The following is a 25,790-nucleotide window of genomic DNA, read 5'->3' on the forward strand; positions in this document are numbered from 1 at the left end:
GGAAGAGGGTTTTATTCACCATCTACATGTACACAAGTAACAGCGATGAGAATGGCATATATCATGCTCTGGCTGATGGCTATCCAAAGTTTGACATGAAGAATATAACATTTGTGCCACTGAATACCCCAAATTGCAATCAGGACCATTTCACCTCTTTTCCCTTTCCACCCTCAAGCTCACCTGGAACAAACAGCACATAATAACAGAACAGTGATGGAGAATCTGCCTTGCAAGCCATCACAAAAGCAACTCACGTCTTCCTCCTCAATCGCAGTTCCTGGCACAGTCCTAGGAATAGGTGGAGGTTGCAGGTCCTTCTGATAAACCTTCTCCATCTCGTGAGCTACAGCAAGACCTAATGCCTCCTGTAGACCAAAAGGGACGACAAAAAGTCAGAAGTACATGCAATCAAACAGAACATTGCTTTTGTGACGATGGAAGATGGCTTTACTAGCTTGACACTTTTTCTTTTTCTTTTTTTTTCCCTCTTTTCTTTAATTTAAAAGGGAAAGGGGGGGGGGTAGCTTGACGTTACCTACACATTGCCTAAAGTTTCAAACAACAAAAATGTGTCTTTTCATAATTTCCACACAGTCGAATTATTAACTTTTTACATTTTTGTTAACATTCAGTATCAAAGAAACGAAATTAGCTTTTTAGGCCATTTTGAGCATGCTAAGCCAAAAGAAAGACGAGAATAAACTTTCTGGTTGTCTAGCCCATAGAAAAAAGAGTCAACAATTTTGCAGGAAAGCATTCAAAAGCTCTTTGATTGAGTTGTCCTTAGGACAATCAAGCACATATTGGAGTGTATACACGCGCAGACAATGAGAACAAAATAAGGACTCATCATAGAATTGTGTGAAGCCACAAGCACACCTAGGGAGCAGCCGGTTATGCAAACTAGCCACGGTGGAGACAGAGGAGCATTTCCTCTGTACATTATGACCAAAGTTGCCTTTGTTCGTATGAGGATTCTTGCACAGCTTTACACATTATGAGTCTCCGGGACGATACCATCTCTCTTTCAAGAGGGGCATGGTTTTGGGCCACTCTCTTAGCTCATCCACTTTCATGACCAAGTCCGTGTTGGTCTCTATCTAATGCAGATGCGGTGAAACACAAAGACCCAAAGCAGATTAGACAGCAAAGGTGATAGTGCTACACAGCAACATGTCACAGATTTCTATGCATTCGAGTCAACATTGGGACATAGTGAAGTAGAGGAGGAGGTAGCTGATATGAGGGTAGAGTGGACCATTGGGAAAAGATGATGGGTATTGGTCGGCGTTGCCTCTCAAGTCTTTGGGTCTGCTCTACGTGTGCACAATGAGCTCTTCAGAAGCACATTTTTCGTGCTCTCTCGAAGAGTGTTCTTTGTATTTCTCAGTTCTCCAAGTATAAAGCAAATTCTCCCCTGATTGGGGGAGGGGGCCCTCAGTGGGTACAGGGACCCAATCGGTTGTCGACTCTACTGTCATCTCCTTTCTCTCTCTATGGTGTACAATGCTAATTCCTCGCTAAAGGTTTAAAGAAGGTCTTGCTGTGAATTACACGATCAGATTACTGTTGCATGTTACAGATGTCTAGTGTTACGCTCTAGTTGAGGTAGCATGACCTCGGAAGAATCAGTCGACATTTCCCTTTAGAGGATCTATTTCTGTAATACATGTGTTTGCGCTTCATGTAAATGATCGGGAGGGATTGAATGTCAAGGTCCTAGGTGAGGGCTGATAGCACCAGACTAGGTAGATCTAAGGCCAAGGGCCTAGTGCAATGATTGTGCCTAGGGGCAAAGGAATTAATGCATCCCAAGAGAGGGGTGGAATGTTACATTAGCAAGGCGATGACATGTGGCATCTAGATCTATCTAGGGAATTGGGGCTTGCTGAGGCTAGTGAGAGACGAGAAGGGTATTATTCACGTTGATTTTGACGAACGAAGATCTCTGTCTGCTCGTTAGCCTTAGTGAGATATGGCTGGGAGGTGATCAATGGTGCTACTCCCGTGAGTGTGAAGAGAGGCTTGTGAAGAGAGAGTGCTTTACATTTGGTATCAGAGCCTTGTGGAGAGATCAAGGGACATGAGCGTCAAACTGATTGGCGCGGGCCTACACCAGCAGGTCGTAGAGCGCAAGAGCAGGGCACGCAGGCGGTGAAGCTGGGTTGGAGCGGAAGGTTCCTGGATGATCCTTCGACATCGGTACTTGGTGGTTGACTAGATCGATAGGAAGCCCGTAAGGCGCTGACGGATGATTGGCCTACGCCAAGAGGAGCGTAGGGCCTTGAAAAGGGTAGACGAGTCTAAAGGCTGTGCAATTACAGACCAGCGTCGAGGGAGATCCAAAGTTGCTGACGATGCCGTGATTGATGGCGCTCCCGTAAGGCGAGGCATTCGATCAATTATGTGATTGATAATGGGCCTGGAGCGTAGCTGGAATGATAGAGCCGGAATTCGTCATGATGTCAGAGGTGACGCAGTGCAGGTTGACTACCCGTGGTCTACGACGGACTTAAATTAACAAACAGTTGGGCCTGGGATAGCGTGGTGGTTCGACGGTCGACGGGAAAGAAAACCAGACGGGGGCTTCTGAGTTGTGGCTAGAGCTAGGGGGTTTCCGTGACGACGAACAGCAACAGATCGGGGGCGGGAGACCATGTGGTCCGAAATACCCGACGAAATAAGAGAAGGATGCCTATCATTTAATAGCTCGTGACTGCGCCAGATTAATACAGAGCGCTAGTTGACGGACGAATGCAACGCTGAGGTGGCGGGGATCAAGCTGGCTAGCCCAGGATTTGCTGACTTGGCACACGTGGTGATTGGGGCTACGGTCCAACGACAGTCTGGGACGCAGATTGGGCGCAGAAGCGCAGGACTTGACCAGGGAGCTTTCTTTGATCTCCATTAGTTTCGTGTTGTTTTTTTTTCCTTCTCGATTTAGTAGGGTGATGCACTACTTCCATAGACAGGATAGCGTGAACGATCAGCATGCATGAGGCTTCAATGTGGTAGCAGGGACAGATTATGCCTGAATTCCCTAGTATAGGGAATTGTGTCAGACTGTTAGTACACTGAATTGTGTCAGCTTGTAAATACAGTTGGCTAGTGGTGGTTTTTTTTTTTTTAAAACCCCAAATCAAAACAAAACAAACCACCCATAGAACAGAATGGAAGCAGAAGAAGGGGCTTCCAGGAGGGACCCTAGTGAATCAGGAGTCCGGCCGACCCAGCAGGGATCGCGCCCAGTAGCTCATACTTTATCTGGCAAGATTGCATTGCTGGAGGATGCCTTGCAACAGTTGTTAGCGCAGCAATTACAGGCCAATGCAAGGCAGTCCAAACTTAGGAGAGCGATACAGAGTATGTCTGCCAGACCTTCTCGAGAAGAGAAGGGAAAGGCTCCAATGGAACTAGAGTCTAGTGTCCATACGGTCGAGCCTAGGAAGGCTAAAGTGCCAAATATTGCAAATTACAGACCGGAAAAGTATTCTGGTCGGATGAACGACCGTAGCTCCGATGTCATTGAGACCTGGTTACACAAATGGGACGAGGCATTCGCCATTTGTGAAATCAGAAATGACATCAAGAAGATCCGCGAGGCCACCCACATGTTTAGTGAGGCAACAGATCGGTGGTGGATTAAACAACAAAAAGATGGTATAGCATCCACTACCTGGGAGGGGTTTAAAAGAGAGTTAAGGAAACACTTCTTACCTCCTGACGAAGCATCCCGAGCTTGAGATCAATATAGGAACCTTCGTCAGAGAAATTTATCAGTGGCAGAATACACTGATAAGTTTCGAGAGAGTGTAATGAAGGTTGACGAACCCCTGCCTCAATCAATCCAAGTGAAAGATTTCATATTTGGATTGAATGATCGAATAAAAATGGAAGTTCGGGCTAAGTACGCGAACACGTTAGATGATGCAATAGCTATAGCCCTGAACTATGAGGATGCCAAGGGCAGCAAGCCAAGTGGGTTTGCACAGGTCGGAACCCAGTATGAGTATCCGAAGAAATATGGGTTTAAGAAGAAGTGGACTAGTAGAGGGAGTGGTTCGCAGCCGAGTGGTCAAGCCAAGCAGGCGAGACCGGCTGAAACTCCTAAACCAAGTACCACCATTGAAGTGAAAAGGAAAGTAACCCCAATGACAGCCCGGGCTTGGTCTAAGTCTCCCTTAAACCCAAAACAAAGGGAAAAAGCGAGGAGAGAAGGCTTATGCTTTGGCTGTCTTCAACCTCACCAGTGGAAGGATTGTCCACGTAACAAAGATCGTCGGATGGCTGAGATGGTGATCTCAGAGTGCGACGTGGAGATGCAGGGAAGTCCCAGAGCGGAAGAGATGCAGATTCAGCGAGCGGGATCTTCTCAGAGGTTAGTACCTTGTTTGTTATGTGTGTCTGTTGCTAAGTTAGTGACGAGTGCACCTGATAACATCCTATCTAAGCCCGCAGCAACAGGGTATACGGCCTTTAATGATACGGAGTTAATTAAAATGAAAGGGCAAGTGGCCAATCATGATGTCATTGTGTTGTTTGACTCGGCGTCAACTCACAATGTGATTAACTCCAAGCTCGTGAAGAGGCTGAAATTAAAAACAAGTCCATCTGACTATGCGTATACAGTCAGGATGGCAGATGGAAGTTCAACTGAAGTATGGGACCAAAGGGTTACCCAGTTGGAGCTTCGGATTCAGGACTATGCTGAGAAGCTTGATTTTGAAATGACCAAGCTTGCTCATGCAGATATAGCCCTGGGTATGGCGTGGCATTCTAGAAAGAATCCAGCCATTGATTGGAAAAAGCACGTATATCAATTCAAGATGAATGATGTGCTTTATGTCTTGAGAGGTGAAAAAGATATACCTCAAGGACCGTTGGTTTCCGTGATAAAAATCCGAAAATCTCAAGTGGAGTTTTTATTCCTTTGCACCGCATCGGTAGAGCCGGTTGATGATCCTTCGGCTAGCACTGATGTTACGCAAAGTGGTGAGATGGCCAAGCTGGCCAATCTTATAACAGAGGAGTTCTCTGAATGTTTTAGGGATGAACTACCTTATGGGTTACCTCCAGAGCGGAAAGTTCAACATAAGATTGAACTGATCCCGAGGGCAGAGCCTGTAAATAGACCTCCCTATAGAATGAGTTTTACTGAAGAGGCGGAGGTGCGTAGACAACTGGAAGAATACCTCAAGTTGGGGCAGATTCAACCAAGTTTCTCACCTTTTGCTTCGCCAGTGATATTAAAGAAGAAAAAGGATGATACGTTTCACCTCTGTATAGATTACAGAGCATTGAATAATATCACTGTTAAGCACAGGTATCCGATGGCTCGGATTGATGATTTGCTAGATGCATTACATGGAGCTGTGATTTTCAGTAAGATAGATCTTAAGTGTGGCTACCATCAGATCCGGATTAGAGCCGAGGATGTGCATAAAACCGCTTTCAGAAGCAGGTTTGGTCATTATGAGTTTTTGGTAATGCCCTTCGGACTTACCAATGCTCCAGCGACATTCGTCATGCTTATGAACGATCTACTACGTCCGTATATCGGAAAGTTCGTAGTATATTTTATTGACGATATCCTGATATTCAGTAAAAGTATTACTGAGCATTGTGAACACTTAAGAGTAGTGTTCAGTACTTTGAGGAAAGCCAGTCTTTATGTAAATAAAAAGAAAACTATACTGTGTATGGTTAGGCTTGAATACTTAGGGTTCATAATTACTCCACAGGGGGTAGAAATGGATCTGAAGAAAGTGGCTGCGATACTGACTTGGCCAATCCCTCTGACCGCGTTGCGATCATTCTTGGGATTTGTCCAGTTTTATAGAAGGCATATCAAAGGATATTCCGGAATAGTATCGCCATTGACTGATCTGACCTCAGATAAAGTACCATTTATTTGGGGACAGAATCAACAAGAAAGTTTTAACACCATAAAACAAGCTGTGGTCACAGGACCGGTGTTAAAAATAGTTGATCCCCAGAAACCGTTGTTCCTAGAAACCGATGCAAATGGCATTGCGGTAGGAGCAGTTCTCCTTCAAGAGGGAAGGCCAGTAGCCTTTGAAAGCAAGAAGCTTTCTCCCTCTCAAAGGAATTGGCCAACTCATGAATTGGAGTTGTATGCTGTTATCCATGCTTTGAAAACATGGAGGTATTATTTGTATGGTTCAGAGTTTTATGTGGATGTGGATCATGATACTCTGAAACATTTTTGTAAACAGCCTGACTTGAGGGGCCGCCAAGCTAGGTGGGCAGAACTCATGCAGGAGTTTAATCTAACGATTCGGTACCGAAGAGGAAAAGACAATAAGGTTGCTGATGCGTTGTCTCGCATTATGCACAACCTGAGTTTCACGGTATTAGAGAGTGCTCTAATGACCGAGATAAGAGAAACTCAAAAAGTGGACGAGTTTGTCCAAAGCTTATGGCCTAAGGCTCATGTATTACAACCCGGGGAAAATGAAAGGGATGACCTGGCATCCAGAAAAAGGCCAAACTTATGCAAGATATACCATAAGGGATGGTATGCTAGTTAGAAATGGCAAGGTTGTAGTACCTAGTCAAAATGATCTCAGGCAGAGAGTCATTCGACAATGCCATGATAGCCCGTGTGCGGGACATCCAGGAGTCGAGAAGACATATGATCTCGTGAAGCGAGATTTCTTTTGGCCAAAGATGAAAAAGCATATTCATGAATATGTGACACGGTGTTTCTCGTGTCAGGTAAGTAAGGCTGAGCGGGTGAAGCCACCTGGACTTTTACACCCCTTGGAAATACCAGTAAGTAAATGGGAGAGCATTTCCATGGACTTTATTGTAGGGCTGCCTACGACACAAGGAGGATATAATTCTATCCTTGTGGTGGTTGATCGTCTAACCAAGATGGCTCACTTCATTCCGAATAGGGAGTCTGTTAGTGCCCCGCAAGTAGCGGATTTGTTCATTAGACATATATTTCGTCTGCATGGATTGCCTAGATCCATAGTGTCAGACCGAGATGTCAGGTTTACCGGTCATTTTTGGACGGCGGTATTTGAGACACTAAGGACTGAGTTGGGAATGAGTAGTGGGGATCATCCTGAGACGGATGGTCAGACGGAGAGAATCAACCAGACTTTAGAGGATATGCTGAGGGCATATGTGTCATTGAGGCAACATACCTACAATGATAGAAAACATTCATCTACCGGGTTCAGTCCGTTTGAGCTGAACTATGGTTATAGACCAGCCAATCCAACTATAGTTGGAGTACCTCGGAAAGTGCCTAGTGCCGCGAACTTTGTAGTTCAGATGCGGGAGATGCTAGCACTTGCGAGAGCTAATATCCGCCAGGCTATGGATAGAGCCAAGGTGTATGCGGATGAAAACCGGTCTATAAGGGTATTTAAGGAAGCAGAAAAAGTTTTTCTCAGAGTTCCTTCGCACTCGAAGTCGTTGACTTCAGGAGAGTGTGCTAAGTTATCACCTCGATACTGTGGGCCGTGGTTAATTCTAAAGAGAATAGGCAGTGTAGCCTATAAATTAGAATTGCCACAAGGGTGTAAGGTGCACCCGGTTTTTCATGTTTCGCGCTTAAAGAAATTTTTGCATACTAGTGACTCACTAATCGAAGGTGTGGTTTTGTTTCAGGAGATAGAGGATATTGCAAGGCGCAAACCAACAAGAATCCTGGACCGAGGAACAATGCAAATACGAAATCGAAAGATACCCACGGTATTGGTTGCATGGCATGGTCAGCCTCTATCCGAAGCTACTTGGGAATCCGTATATCAGTTGCGGAGAGTGTTCCCAGATTTTATCATCGAGGACGCTGATGTCTGAAGAGGGAAGAATTGTTACGCTCTAGTTGAGGTAGCATGACCTCGGAAGAATCAGTCGACATTTCCCTTTAGAGGATCTAATTCTGTAATATATGTGTTTGCGCTTCATGTAAATGATCGGGAGGGATTGAATGTCAAGGTCCTAGGTGAGGGCTGATAGCACTAGACTAGGTAGATCTAAGGCCAAGGGCCTAGTGCAATGATTGTGCCTAGGGGCAAAGGAATTAATGCATCCCAAGAGAGGGGTGGAATGTTACATTAGCAAGGCCCTATATGGATGACATGTGGCATCTAGATCTATCTAGGGAATTGGGGCTTGCTGAGGCTAGTGAGAGACGAGAAGGGTATTATTCACATTGATTTTGACGAACGAAGATCTCTGTCTGCTCGTTAGCCTTAGTGAGATATGGCTGGGAGGTGATCAATGGTGCTACTCCCGTGAGTGTGAAGAGAGGCTTGTGAAGAGAGAGTGCTTTACATCTAGCATATCTTAGCTCTCCTCGAAGGGACCTTCAGAGCTCGCTCTTGATATGGCTCACTAGATACAAAGATCAAGGAGGCAAAATCTGCCATAGCAAGAGGCAACTCAACAGAAACAGATATGAGATCTTCGTATCTCACCGGAGAGCCACCATGGCACGTGGTTTTGTATTTCGAGCGCTAGTTTTGAGTCTTGAGCTTTTGAGCATTTTAGTATAGCACTTAACAAAGGCCCTAGCGAGCCCTTTGCCTCAACCCACAGTGGCTTGTATGAGCTACTCTTTTTATTGTACTTTGTCACCAGGCCTCCTGCAAATGTAAATACAGCTCCCTACCAAGGTCCAGTTCTATCGTGACCACTTCTTGAGAGTATCAGAGGATGGACTCATCATCAAACCCCAGTACCTTCAGGAGAAAGGAGTCTCACATCCATTGAGGATTGCCATCGAATAGATGCAGGTCTCATCACATCAACTGGGGATTCAGGGACGTAAACCTGCAGATATACCTAAAGAGCAGCGGATCTACAAGGTATGCACACTGGGGGAGATTGAGACAAAGGAGCATTTCTGATGTGTCTCCCCAGCCTACTACAAGATCCAAGGGTGATACCATTGCCTCTTTCAGGAAGGACACAGCTTTGGTCCACTTTCACGACTGATTTATTTGATAGAGATAAGACGGCACAAAGATATGCTACTATAATAGATTAGACATCAGCAGGCAGGTACGACATCACAGGCTATGGAGGCAAACCAAGCATCGCAACATGTCATAGAATTCTATTCTTTTTAGTCGGCTCCAGGACACAGTGGGGTGGAGGAGGAGTTAGCTGACCTCTGAGTGCTGTGGATCAATGGAGAGAGATGACATGATACTGCCGAGTGAGGGACGCAGAGTCCACACATGACACAGAGTGACCAGGGCACCCACAAAGTGACCAGGGCACGCACGATCGAGGTTCGTATTATCTCTGTCCTCCTCAAAGGCGATTGCCTGAGACACGGAGTCACTCTTGACATAGCCCATCGGATACAAAGGTCGAGGAGACAACGCCCTCTGCCACAGCGCGAGACAGCTTAATAGACGTAAATCCGAGAGACCTTTGTAGCCCACCGGAGAGCTAGCACGGTGCCGAGTTTCAATTTTTGATTCAACTCTGGACTCTCATCTCCATTTTTGTTTGATCTTTTGAGTTTTTTAGATCTATAGCTATAGCTTAGAGCAGCATGAAGGAAAGGGGAGTGAGTGAGAGCAAGAGAGATTGAGAGAGCAGGAAGCTTGGAAGCTGAAGACGTAGTTGCAATAGAATAGAGTAAGTGAGTACAACTCAAAGTGAGAAAGATAAGGTTTTGTCCTAGTGACAAAACCTTAGTAGTCACTAACCATAGTTAGTGAACTAACTGCGGTTAGGGGGAAAAACCTCTTAAAGAGGGAAAAGTGCCCCTAACTAGCTTATTATATTACATTGGTCACTGCTGAATTATATCTATAATTCTAACACCCCCCTGCAGTGCCAATGTCATGTACAAGGCTGATCAATCACCAAACGGATATAAGTTCAGGGCACTGCGAAATGCCTCAAATTTTTCACGTGGTAGTGCTTTGGTGAAAATATCTGCAACGTTGTCATGTGTGGACACAAAGATCATACTAATCTCTCCTGCATGCAACTTCTCTCTGCCGTAGTGATAGTGAACCTCAATGTGCTTCGTGCGAGCATGAAACACTAAATTCTTTGCCACTGCAATGGCACTCTGACTATCAGTGAGAATTGGAGAAGGACCCTCCAAAGACAGATGAAGATCAGCAAATAAACGTCTCAGCCAGACACATTCAACTGTTGCTGTGAAAGCTGCCCTATACTCAGCTTCACATGATGAGGTAGCCACTGTAGATTGTTTCTTGCTCAGCCATGAAATGCAAGATTTACCCAAAAAGAAACAATTGCCACTAGTGGACTGCCTAGTGTCATAATCACCAGCCCAATCTGAATCACTATAGGCATGCATCTGCAAGTCACCCCCCCTGGGAAATAGTAAGCCAAAAGACTTTGTGCCCTGCAAATAACGGAAGATGCGCTTAACTGCCTGCCAATGCATAGTTTTTGGGCTGTGCATGTACCTGCTCACCTGAGATACTGCAAACTGAATATCAGGTCTAGTGTTGCAGAGATATATGAGGCATCCAACAGCTTGACTGTAAAGTGTGGCATCAACTGATTCTCCTGCATCATGCATTGTGAGTTTCAGCCCCGGCTCCATAGGAGTGGCTATGGGCTTACACTCTTGCATGTTAAATCTGTCCAAGAGTTTCTGTACATACTTGGACTGAGACATAACAGTGCCACGTCTCTCATGAGAGAACTAGATCCCCAAATAAAAGTGAAGCAGCCCCAAATCTGACATGTCAAAGTTGGTCTGCAAATCAGCTTTGAAATCTGCAATTTTTTCTTCATTGGACCCTGTGAGCAGTAAGTCATCGACATAAAGAAGGATGAATATTTCCCCCCCATCCATCTTGATGTAGAGGGTGCTCTCAGTAGGACTATTGTGCAGCCCCTTGCTGGTCAAAAAGGCATGTATCTTAGCATACCATGCACGAGGGGCCTGTTTCAGCCCATATAAAGCTTTATTGAGCTTGCATACTTGAAGTGCATTTGCTGTAATTTCAAAACCCGGAGGTGGTATGACATACACCTCTTCCAGCAAGTCCCCATTTAAGAAGGCTGTTTTTATGTCCAACTGATGAACATTCCACTCAAAATGTGCAGCCATTGCAATTACTGATCGGATGGTGGTCATCCGGGATGTAGGAGCGAATGTCTCCTCATAATCTATGCCCTTTTTCTGAGCATAGCCCTTAGCAACCAGCCTGGCTTTATATCTGTCAATGGAGCCATCTGGCTTCCGTTTGACTTTAAATACCCATCGTGTGCCAATGGCATGTTTACCCTGTGGCAAGTCCACAACATCCCAAGTCTGATTTTTAGCAATGGACTGCAACTCATCGTGCATGGCATTCATCCAATGCACATTACCTTTTGCCTCTTCAAATGTGGCAGGCTCCTCTTCATCAAGGAGAGTACCTGCATATGCTGATTCCACTGAATTAGCACCTTCCATGTGCCTTGCTGCACTGCGAGTCCTGCCAGGTAACGGAGCATCAAGTTTACTCTCCCTGAGAGTCTGTAACAGCCAGTTTGGGACTGTTTTTGCTGCATGTATGTCTGCAATTTCTTGCTGCACCACCTGTTCCACTGCCTGTGGAGGGGGCAAGACATCCTGTGGCGGAACTGAAGCATTTGGAGGTTGCTGTAAATTCTGATTTGGATCAGAAAAATCAGCAGGGGAACCCAAAGCAATGGGTAGCAACCCTTGAAAGACATCCTCTGAAGATGAAGGCATTTGAAATTCAGCCTGAGTGTGAGCTGAATTTTCAGAAAATATCACATCTCTACTTACAATGATTTTGCGTGTAGCAGGATTATAGAGACGATACCCCTTGCTTTCTGCACTGTATCCAACAAATATGCATTTGATGGCTTTATCTGACAATTTGTGCCTAAATTCAACTGGCACATGTGCATAGGCAAGGCATCCAAAGACTCGGAAGTGATCCACTGAAGGCTTCCTGTCATTCCAGACCTCAAAAGGAGTTTTTGTTTTTAAAGCCTTAGTGGGAGCCCTGTTCAAAATGTAATTGGCACACATCAAACCCTCTAGCCAGAATTTATGAGGCATGTGTTTGCTTTTTAGCATACATCTGTCCATCTCCATGAGGGTTCTATTTTTCCTCTCAGCTTTGCCATTTTGCTGAGGGGTCAGCCTGACTGTGAGCTGATGCACAATACCCTTTTGCTTGAGAAAAGCATCAAATTCTGCAGATAGGTATTCCCCACCTCTATCCGTGCGTAATGTCTGTATCTTGAGTCCGGTTTCATTTTCAACCATGGCTGAAAAGTGTTTAAACACCGTGAACACTTCAGATTTCTTTTTCAGCCCATAAACCCAAGTAAAATTGGAGTAGTCATCAATAAATGTGACAAGGTAGAGATGACCACCCAATGACGGAGTCCTCATGGGACCACAGACATCACTGTGTATAAGCTGTAATTTGCGAACACCTTTAACTGAACCATCCTTCTTGAAAGGGAATCTATGCATCTTACCTAAAATGCACCCTTCACAGGCATGTGGAGGAGGTATCTCAAGAGGTGGCAATGCATCAACCATTGAAAATTTCTGAAGTGTCATTAAGCTGTTGTAATGCATGTGGCCATATCTGGCATGCCATAATTCTGCATTTTGCATGGCAGCTGTAGGGGTAGAAACTGCCAGCAGAGCATGGGCTGCTCTTTTCTCAAAAATATCAAGCTGGAAAAGCCCACGCAGCAAAGTACCAGATAACCTTAAGACATAGTTAGCTTCCCTGTCTCAGACAGCACATTTGTCATCCTCAAAGATGACCTGAAATCCCCCTCTGTTAAGAGTGGACACTGAAAGAAGATTTTTGGTTATGCCAGGCACATATAAGACATCTGAAAGTCTGAAAATTGAGCCATCAATTGCAGTGAGCTCAACCTCTCCTATGCCACGTACTGAATATGAGGAGTTGTTGGCACAAGTGACTTTCTTACCAACAGGAGGTGGATGCAAGGAAGTAAAAAGACACTTCCTAGAAGTGATGTGCTTAGATGCACCGCTGTCAAAATACCATGTGTTCAGTGTTTCATTAACACTGAAAGCAGATGCATCTGTAGAAGAGTCAAAGCTGCAAGTCAAAAATGCATATGTATCATCACTGCAAGAGGCTGTACTGTCCCGAGCATCTGGAACAGCCAACCTTGAATCTGGAATGCAAGATAAAAAGGCATAATCTTGACCAACAAAGTTGGCTGTAGCATCCCCACTGTCAGATGCACAAGGGGCTGAATCTGAAACAGCCATTCCTGAGCTGTTTTTCTTTTCTTTTGCAATCCTTTTCCTGCATTCTGCTATGTGATGACCTGGCTTTTTGCAGTAGTGACAAAAACCCTTCTTTTTGGGCTTACTTGCATCACTTTTAGCCTTTTGTGAAGGCTGTCCTGACCCACTGGAAGGCTGATTTGCTGCTGTCTTTGCCTGTCCCTTTGTTTTTTATTTAAATTTTGAGAGCATGGCTTGTTCACCTGCACGTGAAGCCAAATTTTTCCTGGTCTGCTCTTCCTGAAGCAGAAGTCCTATCAACTCATGAAAAGTGAGGGGATTTGCACCCCCCCTCAATGATAAATTCAGCGAAGTGTGAAAGCTGAGATAAGACTCAGGAAGAGAATTCAGAGTGGTTGTAATCATCTCTGAATCAGGAATAATTTCATCTATGTTTAACAATTGCTCTCTGAGATCCTGTAGCTTTGTGAGGTGGACTGACATGGAGTCACCCTCCTCCATATGTGTATTGCTCAACTCTCTTTTTAAGAAAGATACCCTGGCATCATTCCGTGCTGCATACATGCTTTCCAAAATATCCCACGCTGCCCTGGAGGTCTTACACGACCGGATATGCGGAATGATTGATCTTTTCACTGAAAGAGAGATGCATGACAAGGCTAAGGCATCCCGTGAATCCCATCTCTTCTGCTCTGGAGTATTGACTGTAGCTGCACCAACAACTTGTCCTGCAGCTGCACCCTGTGCACGACCTCTTCCACCTCCTTGCTGAGGAGGGGTAGCAGGTGCAATATCTGCTGGTCGGATTTCATCCCCATTGACATAATCCCATAAATTGCGAGAAATCAGAATATTACGTACCATGAAACTCCAGAGGGAGTAGTTGGTACCATCCAACTTGTCTTCCTGTGAAAGACCACCGAACTGGAACTCATTCTGATTTTGATGGGCCATATCTGAGAAAGAGATTGAAGCAGATACAAAGCTGAATTCCCTTACTGGGAATAAAATGCACAACTCCCAAAAACACAGCCAAGCACGGGCTGTATATGCAACTTAGATTTCTGTAATTGAGCTGTCAGAAATCTGTCCAAGCATCAAACACTCTCCAAAATCTGCCAAAAGTGTTCCAAACACTCCAAGAAAGGCAGTATGTACTGAATACTCCAAAAAATACTCTCTCAACACAAAAGCCCCAATTTGTGGCTAGAAATTGCAGCCAGAAAGGAGCAAAATTACTAAAAGCCCCAAATCTGCAATTTTTAAACAAAAGCCCCAAATTTCAGACTAGATCTGCAATTTTGCTCCAGATGTAGCTCCAAACTTGCACAATGATTGCAATGTCTGCAATATACAAAATGCCCCAAATGTACTCCCAAACAACTGAACCAAACTATGGTTTTCTGCAAGATGTGCCTGCCAAAGAACACCTGTGGCTGAAGGCAACCTGTGTAAATCTGCAAGTACAGATCTGAAAATACAGAAATGCACACAAATCTGTGAAGGGTACAGGTGGTACGGTACAGTACGAACTGTACGGTACAGTTTGTACGGGCAGTACGGCAAGGTTGTCCAAGTGTACGGCGCTGTACGGTAGAAATGTACGGATTCCTGCGCAGGTACGACGAGCAGATACTGTACGGCTAGTACGGCTAGCAGGTACAGTACGGCGAGCAGGTACTATACGGGACTGTACGGTAAACCGTACAATCTGGCCACGATGTACGGAGGCAGACGGCGACACGTACGGAGGCAGACGGCGAATTCCGTACAGTCGTACGGACTGTACGGACAAGTTGGATCAGGGGGAGTACGTTGAGGGAGCAGGGAGCCAGAGGCTCTTGAACCCGCTCTGATACCAAATGAAGGAAAGGGGAGTGAGTGAGAGCAAGAGAGATTGAGAGAGCAGGAAGCTTGGAAGCTGAAGACGTAGTTGCAATAGAATAGAGTAAGTGAGTACAACTCAAAGTGAGAAAGATAAGGTTTTGTCCTAGTGACAAAACCTTAGTAGTCACTAACCATAGTTAGTGAACTAACTGCGGTTAGGGGGAAAAACCTCTTAAAGAGGGAAAAGTGCCCCTAACTAGCTTATTATATTACATTAGTCACTGCTGAATTATATCTATAATTCTAACACAGCATAGCGCTCAGCAATGGTCGTAGCGCCCCCTTGCTTTAGCCCTTTGAGGCTTGTATGAGTTTCCATTCTATATGGTGTACTTTGTCCCATCAGCGTGCCACGCCGCTCGCGGACTCTGTGTGTGTGTGTGTGTGTGTGTGTGTGTGTGTGTGTGTGAAAAACCTCAAAAGAGGTAAAAACCCACCAATAAGTACAAGGAAAAAATTTACAAGTAAAACCTCAGAGCAAAAGTCATGAGGCAGCCAAGTAAAAAGTTACATATCAAGCTGGAGGAGGATCAAACACAGCATCCTCCAGCTTCAAATTGTTGCTCTGTAAAAACTGATGCAGTGATGAAACCACACCATCAATAAAAACAAGCTGTTTTTTGCCCTTGTGATTCTTCTTGATATAGGCTGCTACCCGAAATTTCTGAATCACAGGGTCAAAAACCTGTTGTGACATGGGATGAAAAGATTCCAATAAAAAAGGTACTTCTACATCCCGGACAAAAGAAAACTCTGGCACAAGCATCAAAGGCAAAGAGGCTAAATCAACATATGTATCTTCCGACGAAAAAGTTGCATCTGATAAAGCAAGACTTAGCATTTGAACTTCATTCTGAGGATCAACCTGAGTAAGAGCGGGGGCAGCATCCTGAGAGAGAGCATGCATATCATCCTGTAAAATCCCCTCTGCAAGGGGTACATCCATATCCTGAGTAGAAGGAGACTGATGGTGCTCAACAGGGGTGCAATCCTGAGCTTCTTCACCAAGAGGAAGATTTGCCTGTGATTTATCTACCTTCCTCCAGTAGTGCTTCGGAGCAGTAGAAGGCTTCTCCAAAGAAGCCATAGCAGAAACCAAAGGAGAAGGGAGAGTAGCCTTGACAGCTGAAGAAGGAGCAGGAGGAATGGGCCTGGATGTAGAAGGACAATCGCATGCAAAATGACCAACCTGTCAGCACCGATAACATGCAGTGGGAAAAGATGCAAAATGCTCTCCACATGTGACATAAAGAGGGACCAAAGCACGCACGATCGAGGTCCGGTCTATTTCAGCCCTCCTCAAAGAAGACCGCCAGAGACAAGGCGTCACCCTTGACGTAGCCCATCAGATAAGAGATCCATGAGACCTCCACCACATCAAGAGACAGCTCAATAGACACAAATACGAGAGCTCCTCACATCTCATCAGAGAGCCACTAGGTTTCCTCGGTAAATGGAACTTGGGCATGTACTAGGAGCATTAGCTCTGAGCACCTGATACTCTTCTGATATTTTGTTACTCTACTATTTTGTTCACTAGCTTAGCACTTTAGCTTTTAGCTTTCAGCAAGGAACTTAGTGAGCCCTTTGCTTCAGCCCTTAGTGGCTTGTATGAGTTACCTTTTGGTTTGGCATTTTGTCTCATAAGCCCGCGAGGCCTCTCGTAGACGTTAATACATCTCTCTCTCTCTCTCTCTCTCTCTCTCTCTCTCTTCCTGACCTTTGCGGGACCCTCAGCCTTGCCTTTCAGCCTCGCCCTCGCGCGCCCTCAGTCCGGCTCTTAGCTCCCGCCCTTTGCACGACTGTCACCAAATTGGTACTTCCCCGAACACATAAAGAGGAATCTTTATTGCATTGACGATGGTCAACTTTGGTTAACTAGAATAAGCTTTGTTTTACTTTTGCTTTGCATTAGTAAAAGAGAGTTGTGGGGATGCAAGGGGAGAAGGTCCCAAGATGAGGATTCCTATCAAGAACTATTGGCTGAATTGGCAAAAGCAAGAGATAACCACTTCTTAGTTGAAGCTTGTCATTGGACAAAGTGCTTTCAGAGATGTCATGGGAAATCTAAAGCTAAGTATTTCTTTCATGATTATGATGTTTGATTTATCTTTATTTAAAGAGCTAACCCTTGTATCTTATTACAAGGAAAGAAGTGTGTTGTTTCCTTGATTGTTTCAGGAATCAAAAGCCCAACACACAAGATTGCTTATACATACATATGTGGTCCTAAGTATTCCTTGATGGGACAAGCTAGTTATTCCAAGTTATATTTCAGTTTTGGAGGATTCCAAGTTATTGTACACGAGTGATATAGTCTCTATTATGGAGCCAGTTTTCTGTGACCTATGTGGTCAAGGCTATGGACTATTTGTTTGGTCTCATCAAACTTTTGTATACATAGTACCAAAACAAAAGAGTCTCAAAGTTATTATATCTAGTTCATGGGTTTGAGCAGCTTATGCCAAAGAGGAGAAGTGTCAGAGACTACTTGTATATCTTTTATGAATTGGAGAGTTAGATCCATGACAGATTCAAGATCAGACCCTATTTGAGGGTAGTATGTTCAAAGTTGGCAAGCTGATAGTCATCCACCTCATTTTATGATCTTCAATTAGGGAATTGAGTTATAATAACTAGCCATGATAAGTTATGTTCTTATGGAGGATGAGATGATCAAGTATCCGATCTTTTATGGCTGGATTCGATGTGGTCATTATTGACCAAGTATTTCAGTTTCAAGTTATATTATCGTTGTCGGAGTCGATAACCTTCTTTCCAGAAGATACTACAAAAGACCACATTCTCTTCGGACTCCCCCCAAGTCCGGGATGTATGAAGCTAGAGGAGGTCTAACCATATGATACGGTTGATCTCATCCCATGGGATCGACTCAGGAGGCGCGTCCATGCTGTACTGAAAGAGGGGAAGCATTTCCATCTGGATACCATGCCTGGCAAGCCATGTAGATATGCGTGCATACCATGTGTCTACCCCACTCTTTGCTAGCCATCTAGATAACGCTAGGGCCAACCTCGGAAGTCTCCAGTGGGGTAAGTCCTAGACTCTGTGGATGAAAGTCACTGTCTGAAAGATGGCATCAACCTAGAGAGGTGTTATGGCGAACTCTGCCTGTACTATCTCATGTGGGATTGAGGGCTTACGTCAGATCATCCTAGACCCCATCGTCACCTGTACCTGCTCGAAGCTCCTCCAGTTTGTTCTCGGAAGATCGCATCCCCAAAAGGGTGCTGCATACATGGTAGTCGGTTGCACCAGTGTGTCAAAAAGCCAACCCTTTGTCGGTGGATCCTGGAAGTGCATCTGAAAGCACTGTCGCTCTAGTCTAGCCAAAGCACTACGCCCTCGTGTGAGTTGTGCCTAGGCTACATGGGTCATCGTGAAGATGGGCCCTGTGAAGACTACTCCCAAATATGTGTACGACTGCACTATCTCCATTGGCTCACCACGATAGGTGAAACTAAGTCGGCGAATCACTGCTCGTGAGGTGTTGAAGATCATAACTGAGAAGAGCATGAAGCTGAGTATAACTCTTGAATGAATCTGGAAGGCTTGGGGCCTTTCTTTTATAAACTAGGCCTAGCAAAAAGCTAGGGCTTGCTTTCTAAAAGCTACTTTTACAATAAAAGCCAAGCTTTTTAGGCTTTCTTTTTAAATTTAGTGCTTTTGGTGCCTTTTTTATCTCATGGGCCCTCCTTTATCCATGCTTTTAGGCCTCGTGGTATTTCATTTCGTGCTTTTCTCCCCACTCTTCGATTCTTTTTGCACTCTCTTAGGTCCTACACATTGCACAAACAAGTTTCAACACTTTAACCCATTACAGGTTAGCGAAATGCATGCATTCCTAGTTCTTGGACTAATCCTAGTCCCTTGTGGGTGTCCCCACAATTCTCTTTTATTAATGCAAAGCAAAAGTAAGACACAGCTTATTCTAGTTAACCAAAGTCAACTTTCTTGACCATCGTTAATGCAATAAAGATTCCTCTTTATGTCTTGGTGACATCCCCTCGGCTTCTAATCAGGTGTCCTCAACTGAAAAGATTCTTGATACAGCTGTAAAACTTAAGGATACCTCCTCTCTTGACATCAATTGCTTAATAGTTCTGGTAGATGTTCCTGACTTTCAAGACTTTATGTACAAAGACGCTTGTGCTTTTGGAGAAGGAATCTATCCTCGTGACTCTTGTGAACTGAACTGCACTTCAAGAGGGGATTCTTGTGTTTTCTTAGATCTTAGACTTTCTCAATCTACCATAGGATTAGAGGTTGATATATACGATAACCGTGAACAACCTGAATATAGTGGTTTACACATTAAAAAAATGCCTCACATTGACTCAAACATTTCTAATTTGGCAAAATAGGGAGTCATTTCTTCCCAATTCCATAAAATTTCCCGCCTTTATACAACTAAGGAGTCTGTCATCACTCAATGTAGTAATTTGATCACTTTACTATTACACAATAGGTATAATCCAAGGAAAATAATGAAAAAAGTATGTACAATCTTAGATATGAAGTCTTTTATCTATGGTGTATCGGCCTTAGGTATGTTTAAAATGATCGAACATAAGTTGAAAACAAAAAGTGGGGAGCTAAATAGCCCATTTTTCTTTTAGTTTCAAAAAGAGAGTTTGATTGAGTATGCTTGTGCTTTCTAAGTTAGGAATGTAATTTTGCCTCTCAACTCCAAGTGAAAGGGGCATGGATTTGCCAAGAAAGAAGGACATATAAGTACCGGATGGGAAACTTCTCTAAGTGTATCTATAGACATTATGTTGTTTCTTAGAAACAGAGATGTCAAGAGCTTTGTCATTCCAAGGAATTTGGACCAAAATATTAATATTATCGAGAATGGCACCAGATCGAAAGGACTCAGGTGGGTTGATCATAGCAAGAGGATTATTGCATAGCAGTGGCATGGAAAATGCCCGGACGGAATAATAAATCCCAAATTCAGAAAGAAGGGCCTATGGCTGCCCAATGCTCTTAAAGAGCAGGAAACGCCAAGAAAAAGAAGGGCCTATGGCTGCCCAGTGCTCTTAAAGAGCAAGAAACGCCAAGAAAAAGAAGGGCCTATGGCTGCCCAGGGCTCTTAAAGAGCAGGAAATGCCAAAGAAAAGCAAGAATCTCTGTGTGGAAAGCAAGTGTTTTAGATGCAAAAAGAGGGGCATGTGGCTGCCCAGTGCCCTGGAAGGCTAGTCGGCCAAAAGGAGCAGAGAATGCCACAAGAGCAATCTCAATTAACAATCGGAAGTTACCAAATTCCAAGATCCACTTTAGATAGAAGAGATGGAGGAGATCCTCTAGCAAACAGACTACCTACCGCACACAAAAGAAAAGCACCCAGAGGCAAGTCTATCTGCAGGTATCTTGCCAAGTACCAGAACTATTATATATACCTTTGTAAGACTAGAAGATATCCAATCATACAAATTTAGATTTTTTGTTGTTCTAAAGATCAAAAATCTACACAGAAAATAAAAGATAAAATGAAAGAGAAGAAAAAAAAGGTAAACAAAAACTTTTATGAAAAACAAAAGGAAGACATACTTAGCAAGCAAAGCAACACTTATGTCGTCATCAGTGCCCAAGCATAAGTAGCTATACTGGGTTTCTGGAAAACCCGCAGAGTATCTTGGGCAAACCCGGTGCTTATAAAAATACGTCAAATAAACAAAAGAGAAAGAAAACAAAAAATAAAGAAGAAAGGAAGAAGGTGACTAAGCAAAAATAAACAAGCAAGTCAAGAAACAAAATCTTCCAAAAAACAGGAATAAAATCTCTCTCTCTCTCTCTCTCTCTCTCTCTCTCTCTCTCTCTCTCTCTCTCTCTCTCTCTCTCTCTTACTTATTTAAAACATAACCAGGAGCTCCCTACCAAGACCCAGTTCTACCGCGACCACTTCTTGAGAGTATCAGAGGAGGGATTCATCATCAAACCCCAATATCTCGAGGACAAGGAGGAGCTAGCCAACATGAGAGCAGTCTGGATCAGCAGCCGACACAGTACCACCGAGAGAGGGACGCAGAGTCCACATGTGTGACAGAGAGTCCTCAGAGTACACTCTATTGAGGCCCGACCTATCATAGCCTTCCTTAGGGGGGACCGACAAAGACAAGGGGTCGCTCTGGACATAGCTAAGAGAGTTCAGACAGACAGGGAGACCACGTCCCCCATCGCAGCGCGAGACAGTTTATGCCTAATACTGGATAGATTGATCTAGTCCACTATGCAGTTGCAGTTGACTATTTCTATTCATGATTTTGATTTTGTTAGCATAGATTAGTACTCAGCAAGGGTCCTAGCGTGCCCTTTGCTTCAGCCCACAGAGGCTTGTATGAGTTCACTTTTCTATATACTTTGTCCCATAGGCCCGCGAGGCCTCCTGTGGACATTAATACATCTCTCTCTCTCTCTCTCTCTCTCTCTCTCTCTCTCTCTCTCTCTCTCTCTCTCTCGCCATAGAGCTCCATACAGTACTTCTTCGTATAGTCCGCCGTACAGTTCCGCAACTCCTCCGTGCAGCCCATCGTACAGTCCCACATCCCATCATACATTCCCGTACAGCCCCGTACTTTCTCACAACAGGCTCCCCGGGTCTCTAACCCCGAGTTGGGCTAAACCCCCATCCCAACTGGGGGGTTAGGTTCAGCTAGGGAGTTATAAAGAAATAGCCAATATGGAATGGCATACCCTCTCCTCCAAATCCCCCTCAACTCCACCAACCTCAACTATCAGGACTCGAAGGGAAACCAAGCATAGATTTATTTCAAAGAAAGGATTTTAAGAACCAAGATCCTTAGACAAACCAACAAGCTTAAGGGTACTAGGATTTGGATATCTGAAGAGCTCACTCCTACCCAACTCAAACAAAGGGCAAATGAACTTATCAAAGTGAAAGAAGCAAGGAAAGAAGGTAAATGGGTGGTTTATCGAGACAGGCAAGCCCTCATTAGAGATTTCCAACCTAACCCCAAAGACTCTCAGTCTTAAACTGATGTTATTCAGACCACCCTTAATATAGTACTTGAATGTAGTTATGCTATAATAATTTGGGGCTGAGCTGTTGCACTCCCCCATAGACTCTCAGTTAGCTGATGTTTGATGATTTTGGTGTACAATTTGTCCCATAGACCCGTGAGGTATCCTGTGGACGTTAATATATCTTTCTTTTTTTCTTTCTTTCTAGGCAAGGGGACATCCTTCTTCTTGGTGACTTCAATGCACACACAGGGAATAGGCAGGTGGGCCTACTGGACTTTGCATCATTCCCTCATAGTACCAGAACTAGATGCAGCTGAGCTCGAGATAGTGAGACACTTTGCAGATGCACCACAGGTGAAAGAGTATGGACGACATCTACTTGAGCCAGGGGCTGTTCATGACTTGATCATATACAATGGTCTACAGAGATGGCCATCACCCGGTGGTCTCACTTGTTTCCCACATGGTGGAGGGACAAGCACAGTAGACTACTTATTGGGTCCCTTGGCCTTTGCCTCACAGATATACGACTTTATTGTGCCTCCTCCCCCACTCGGTGCTGATCACTCGTACCTAGCCTTTTGTATCTCTACCACTATGCCAGCCACAGAGAGGGTCCCCCCCCGTGCCCACTCGTGTATAGGTCCACTTTGATCGTGCCCTGGACCCCATCTATGTGAGCAACTTGGCGAAGGGACTTCCTGCCCTACTACTTGGAGATGTTGTAGACCTCGCCCACACCTCAGACACCCTTTCCACAGTAGTCATGGACGCAGCCATCAGGTCTTTCCCCACGACTCGATTTGCACGTGCCTCACTAGGGAAGATGCCATAGAATCCTTGGTATGATGATGAGTGCAGAGAGATGAGAGCTCACCTCACACGCGAGCGAGCCCTTGGCCACTTGACATCATCCGAGGCACAACAGATTTCACGATGACTGACACGTCGTAAGCGGCGGGCTTTCCTCATCCATAGAATGGACGAGGTGATCAATTCTTTTCGAGGGGGGGGATCCCACCATTGGCTGGGGGTTTCTATTAGGGGGAAGCCACCTATACCCATCACAGACCCATGTGTTTGGCACACTTATGCATGCTCCCTTTATGATGTCCCGATGCACGCACCACCTGATATATCCACTATGCCACGGCCTACCACTTGCCACTTGTACACTGCACAGAATGTGCAGGCTGCACTCAGCCGGCTTCATAACCGGAGAGCACACGACCACGAGGGACTCCAGTCTGAGCATTTTGACAATGGACAGGAGGTTTTGGCTCCGGTACTAGCACAGATGTTCAACCACGCCATATGTCACGGCTTCCCACCCTCATGGAGTACCACCACCATAGTACCGATACACAAGGCAGGCGACCCCATGGATACTGGGAACTATCGCACTCTCATGATTGACCACATGCTGGCCAAGATCTATGGATCGATACTAGAGAGGGAGATCAGCAGCCATACAGAGGCACATGGGCAGCGCGCTCTAGGGCAGGCAAGTTTTCGGAGACAGCACTCCACTCTTGACCACATCTTCACCTTGAGGGCTATCATTGAGGAGGCGAGGTCGAGACGCCAGAAAGTCTATGCTTGTTTTGTAGACTTTCGGAAGGCCTTCGACACTGTCCCGCGATCCCACATGATCAGGAGACTACAAGATATGCAGATTCCAGAGGTTCTGATATGGGGAGTGGTGAGCCTATGCGAGTCCGTTAGACGGAGAGTTCGTGCCCCAGAGGCCTATCAAACTCGATTGAGAGCACGATCGGAGTAAAGCAGGGATGCCCTCTCTCACCGACTCTCTTCGGGCTCTACATTGATGAGATTACATATTTCATAGACCGCCTAGGAGGCGAGGGAGCACCACTAGCAAACTTGATGATACAAATGCTACTATACGCAGATGACATAGTCCTCCTATCATCTTCAACAGAGGGACTACAGAGACATCTAGATGCCCTAGAGGTGTTCTGCAGAGAGAGAGACTTGATGGTTAACCTTGGGAAGACCAAGGTCATGATCTTCAACACCTCTTACACAGTGCTTCACCGACATAGTTTTACATACCAGAGTCAGCCAGTGGAGACTGTGCAGTCCTACACATACTTGGGTGCAGTTTTCACAAGGCCAGTTTTCATGATGACCCACGCAGTCAGAGCACGACTCACATGAGGCCAAGGTGCCTTGGCCCGACTAGAGCAACAGTGCTTTCAGGCGCACTTCCAAGATCCACCGACGAAGTGTTGGCTTTTCAACACTCTAGTGAGGCCGACCGCCATGTATGCGGCACCTTTTTGAGGGGGTGATATTTCAGCGGCAGAATGGAAGAGATTCGAGCAGCTACAGGTGATTATGGGCTCCACATTGATGCCATTTTTCAAACAATGACTTTCCTCCACAGAGTTTGGGACCTACCTCGTGAGAGACTTCCGAGGCTGGCACCAAAGTCCTACATACAACTATCTGAGAGTGGGGCAGGTACAGCATGGTTTGCATGCGTCACCGCATGGTTTGCCAATCACGGCATTTAGATGGATCGGCTTCCCCCGTTTCAGTATAGCATAAATGCACCACCCGAGTCAATCCCACGAGATAAGATTAACCGCATCATACACCTAGATCTCCTCCAGCTCCACACATCTCATACGGGGAGGGGGGGGGGGGGGGGGGGGACCAGGAGTTCCCCACCAAGACCCAGCTCTACTATGACCACATTATGAGAGTCTCGAAAGATGGGCTCATCATCAGACCTCAGTATCTCGAGGACAGAGGAGTCTCACACGCACTGAGGATTGCCATCGGACAAATGCGGGTCTCGTCCCATCAGCTAATGGTCGAGACAAGGACAGCTGCACGCATACCCAAAGAGCAACGGACTTGCAAGTTGTGCACGATGGGGGCAGTCGAGACAGAGGAGCACTTTCTATGTGTCTGCCCAGCCTACTATGAGATCTGAGGGCGCTACCACTGCCTTTTTCAAGAGGGGCGTGGCTTTGGCCTACTGTCATGACTAATCCACTTCCAGGACCAGCTTTATGTTGGGCTCTACCTGATGGAGATGCGACGACACAAGGAGATACTACTACGACATATCAGAGAGCAAAAGGATGGGACCACCGCACCACAAAGTACCGAGGTAGACCGAGCACAGAGACAGGTACAGATTTCTATGCATTTGACTCAACCCAGGGCACTCTAGGATAGAGGAGGAGGAGCTAGCCAACATGAGAGATATATGGATCAGTGGAGGGAGCCGACACAGCACTGCCAGACGAGGGGCACAGAGACCGTACATGGCACGGCAGGCGACTAGAGCACACACGATCGAGACCTATTTCAGCTCTCCTTAGGGGAGATTGACCAAGGCATGGCATCACCCTTGACATAGCCAATCAGATCCAGAGATCGAGGAGACCACATCCTCCACCACCACGGGAGACATCCAGACAAATGCAGATATGTGAGCTCTTTGCATCTCATCAAAGAGCCATCATGGAGCCTAGATACGTGGAGCCGGTTCATGTACTTGGGGCTCTAGCTTTGGGCACTTGATATCTTCATGCCACTCTCATGCCTTGTTTGCTACTTTTTTTGCTATTTTAGCACTCAGCAAGGGCCTTAGTGAGCCCTTTGCCGCAGC

At 45.4% G+C, this 25,790-nt stretch overlaps 1 protein-coding gene across 1 annotated transcript in view; it reads right to left on the minus strand.

Moving 5' to 3' along the window:
- The window catches only part of LOC147898929 (Nop53 protein), a 104,793-nt gene that overhangs the window by 63,027 nt on the left and 15,976 nt on the right, over positions 1 to 25,790 (minus strand). Inside the window, exon 6 of the mRNA XM_087378160.1 lies at positions 258 to 368. Within this exon, the coding sequence (XP_087234286.1) occupies positions 258 to 368 (111 nt within the window). The remainder of the gene's footprint in view (positions 1 to 257; positions 369 to 25,790) is intronic.

The sequence above is a fragment of the Dipteris shenzhenensis genome, chromosome 8, assembly GCF_047967505.1.
Source record: "Dipteris shenzhenensis isolate YYH24624 ecotype China chromosome 8, Dip_SZ_1.0, whole genome shotgun sequence".
Taxonomy (NCBI): domain Eukaryota; kingdom Viridiplantae; phylum Streptophyta; class Polypodiopsida; order Gleicheniales; family Dipteridaceae; genus Dipteris; species Dipteris shenzhenensis.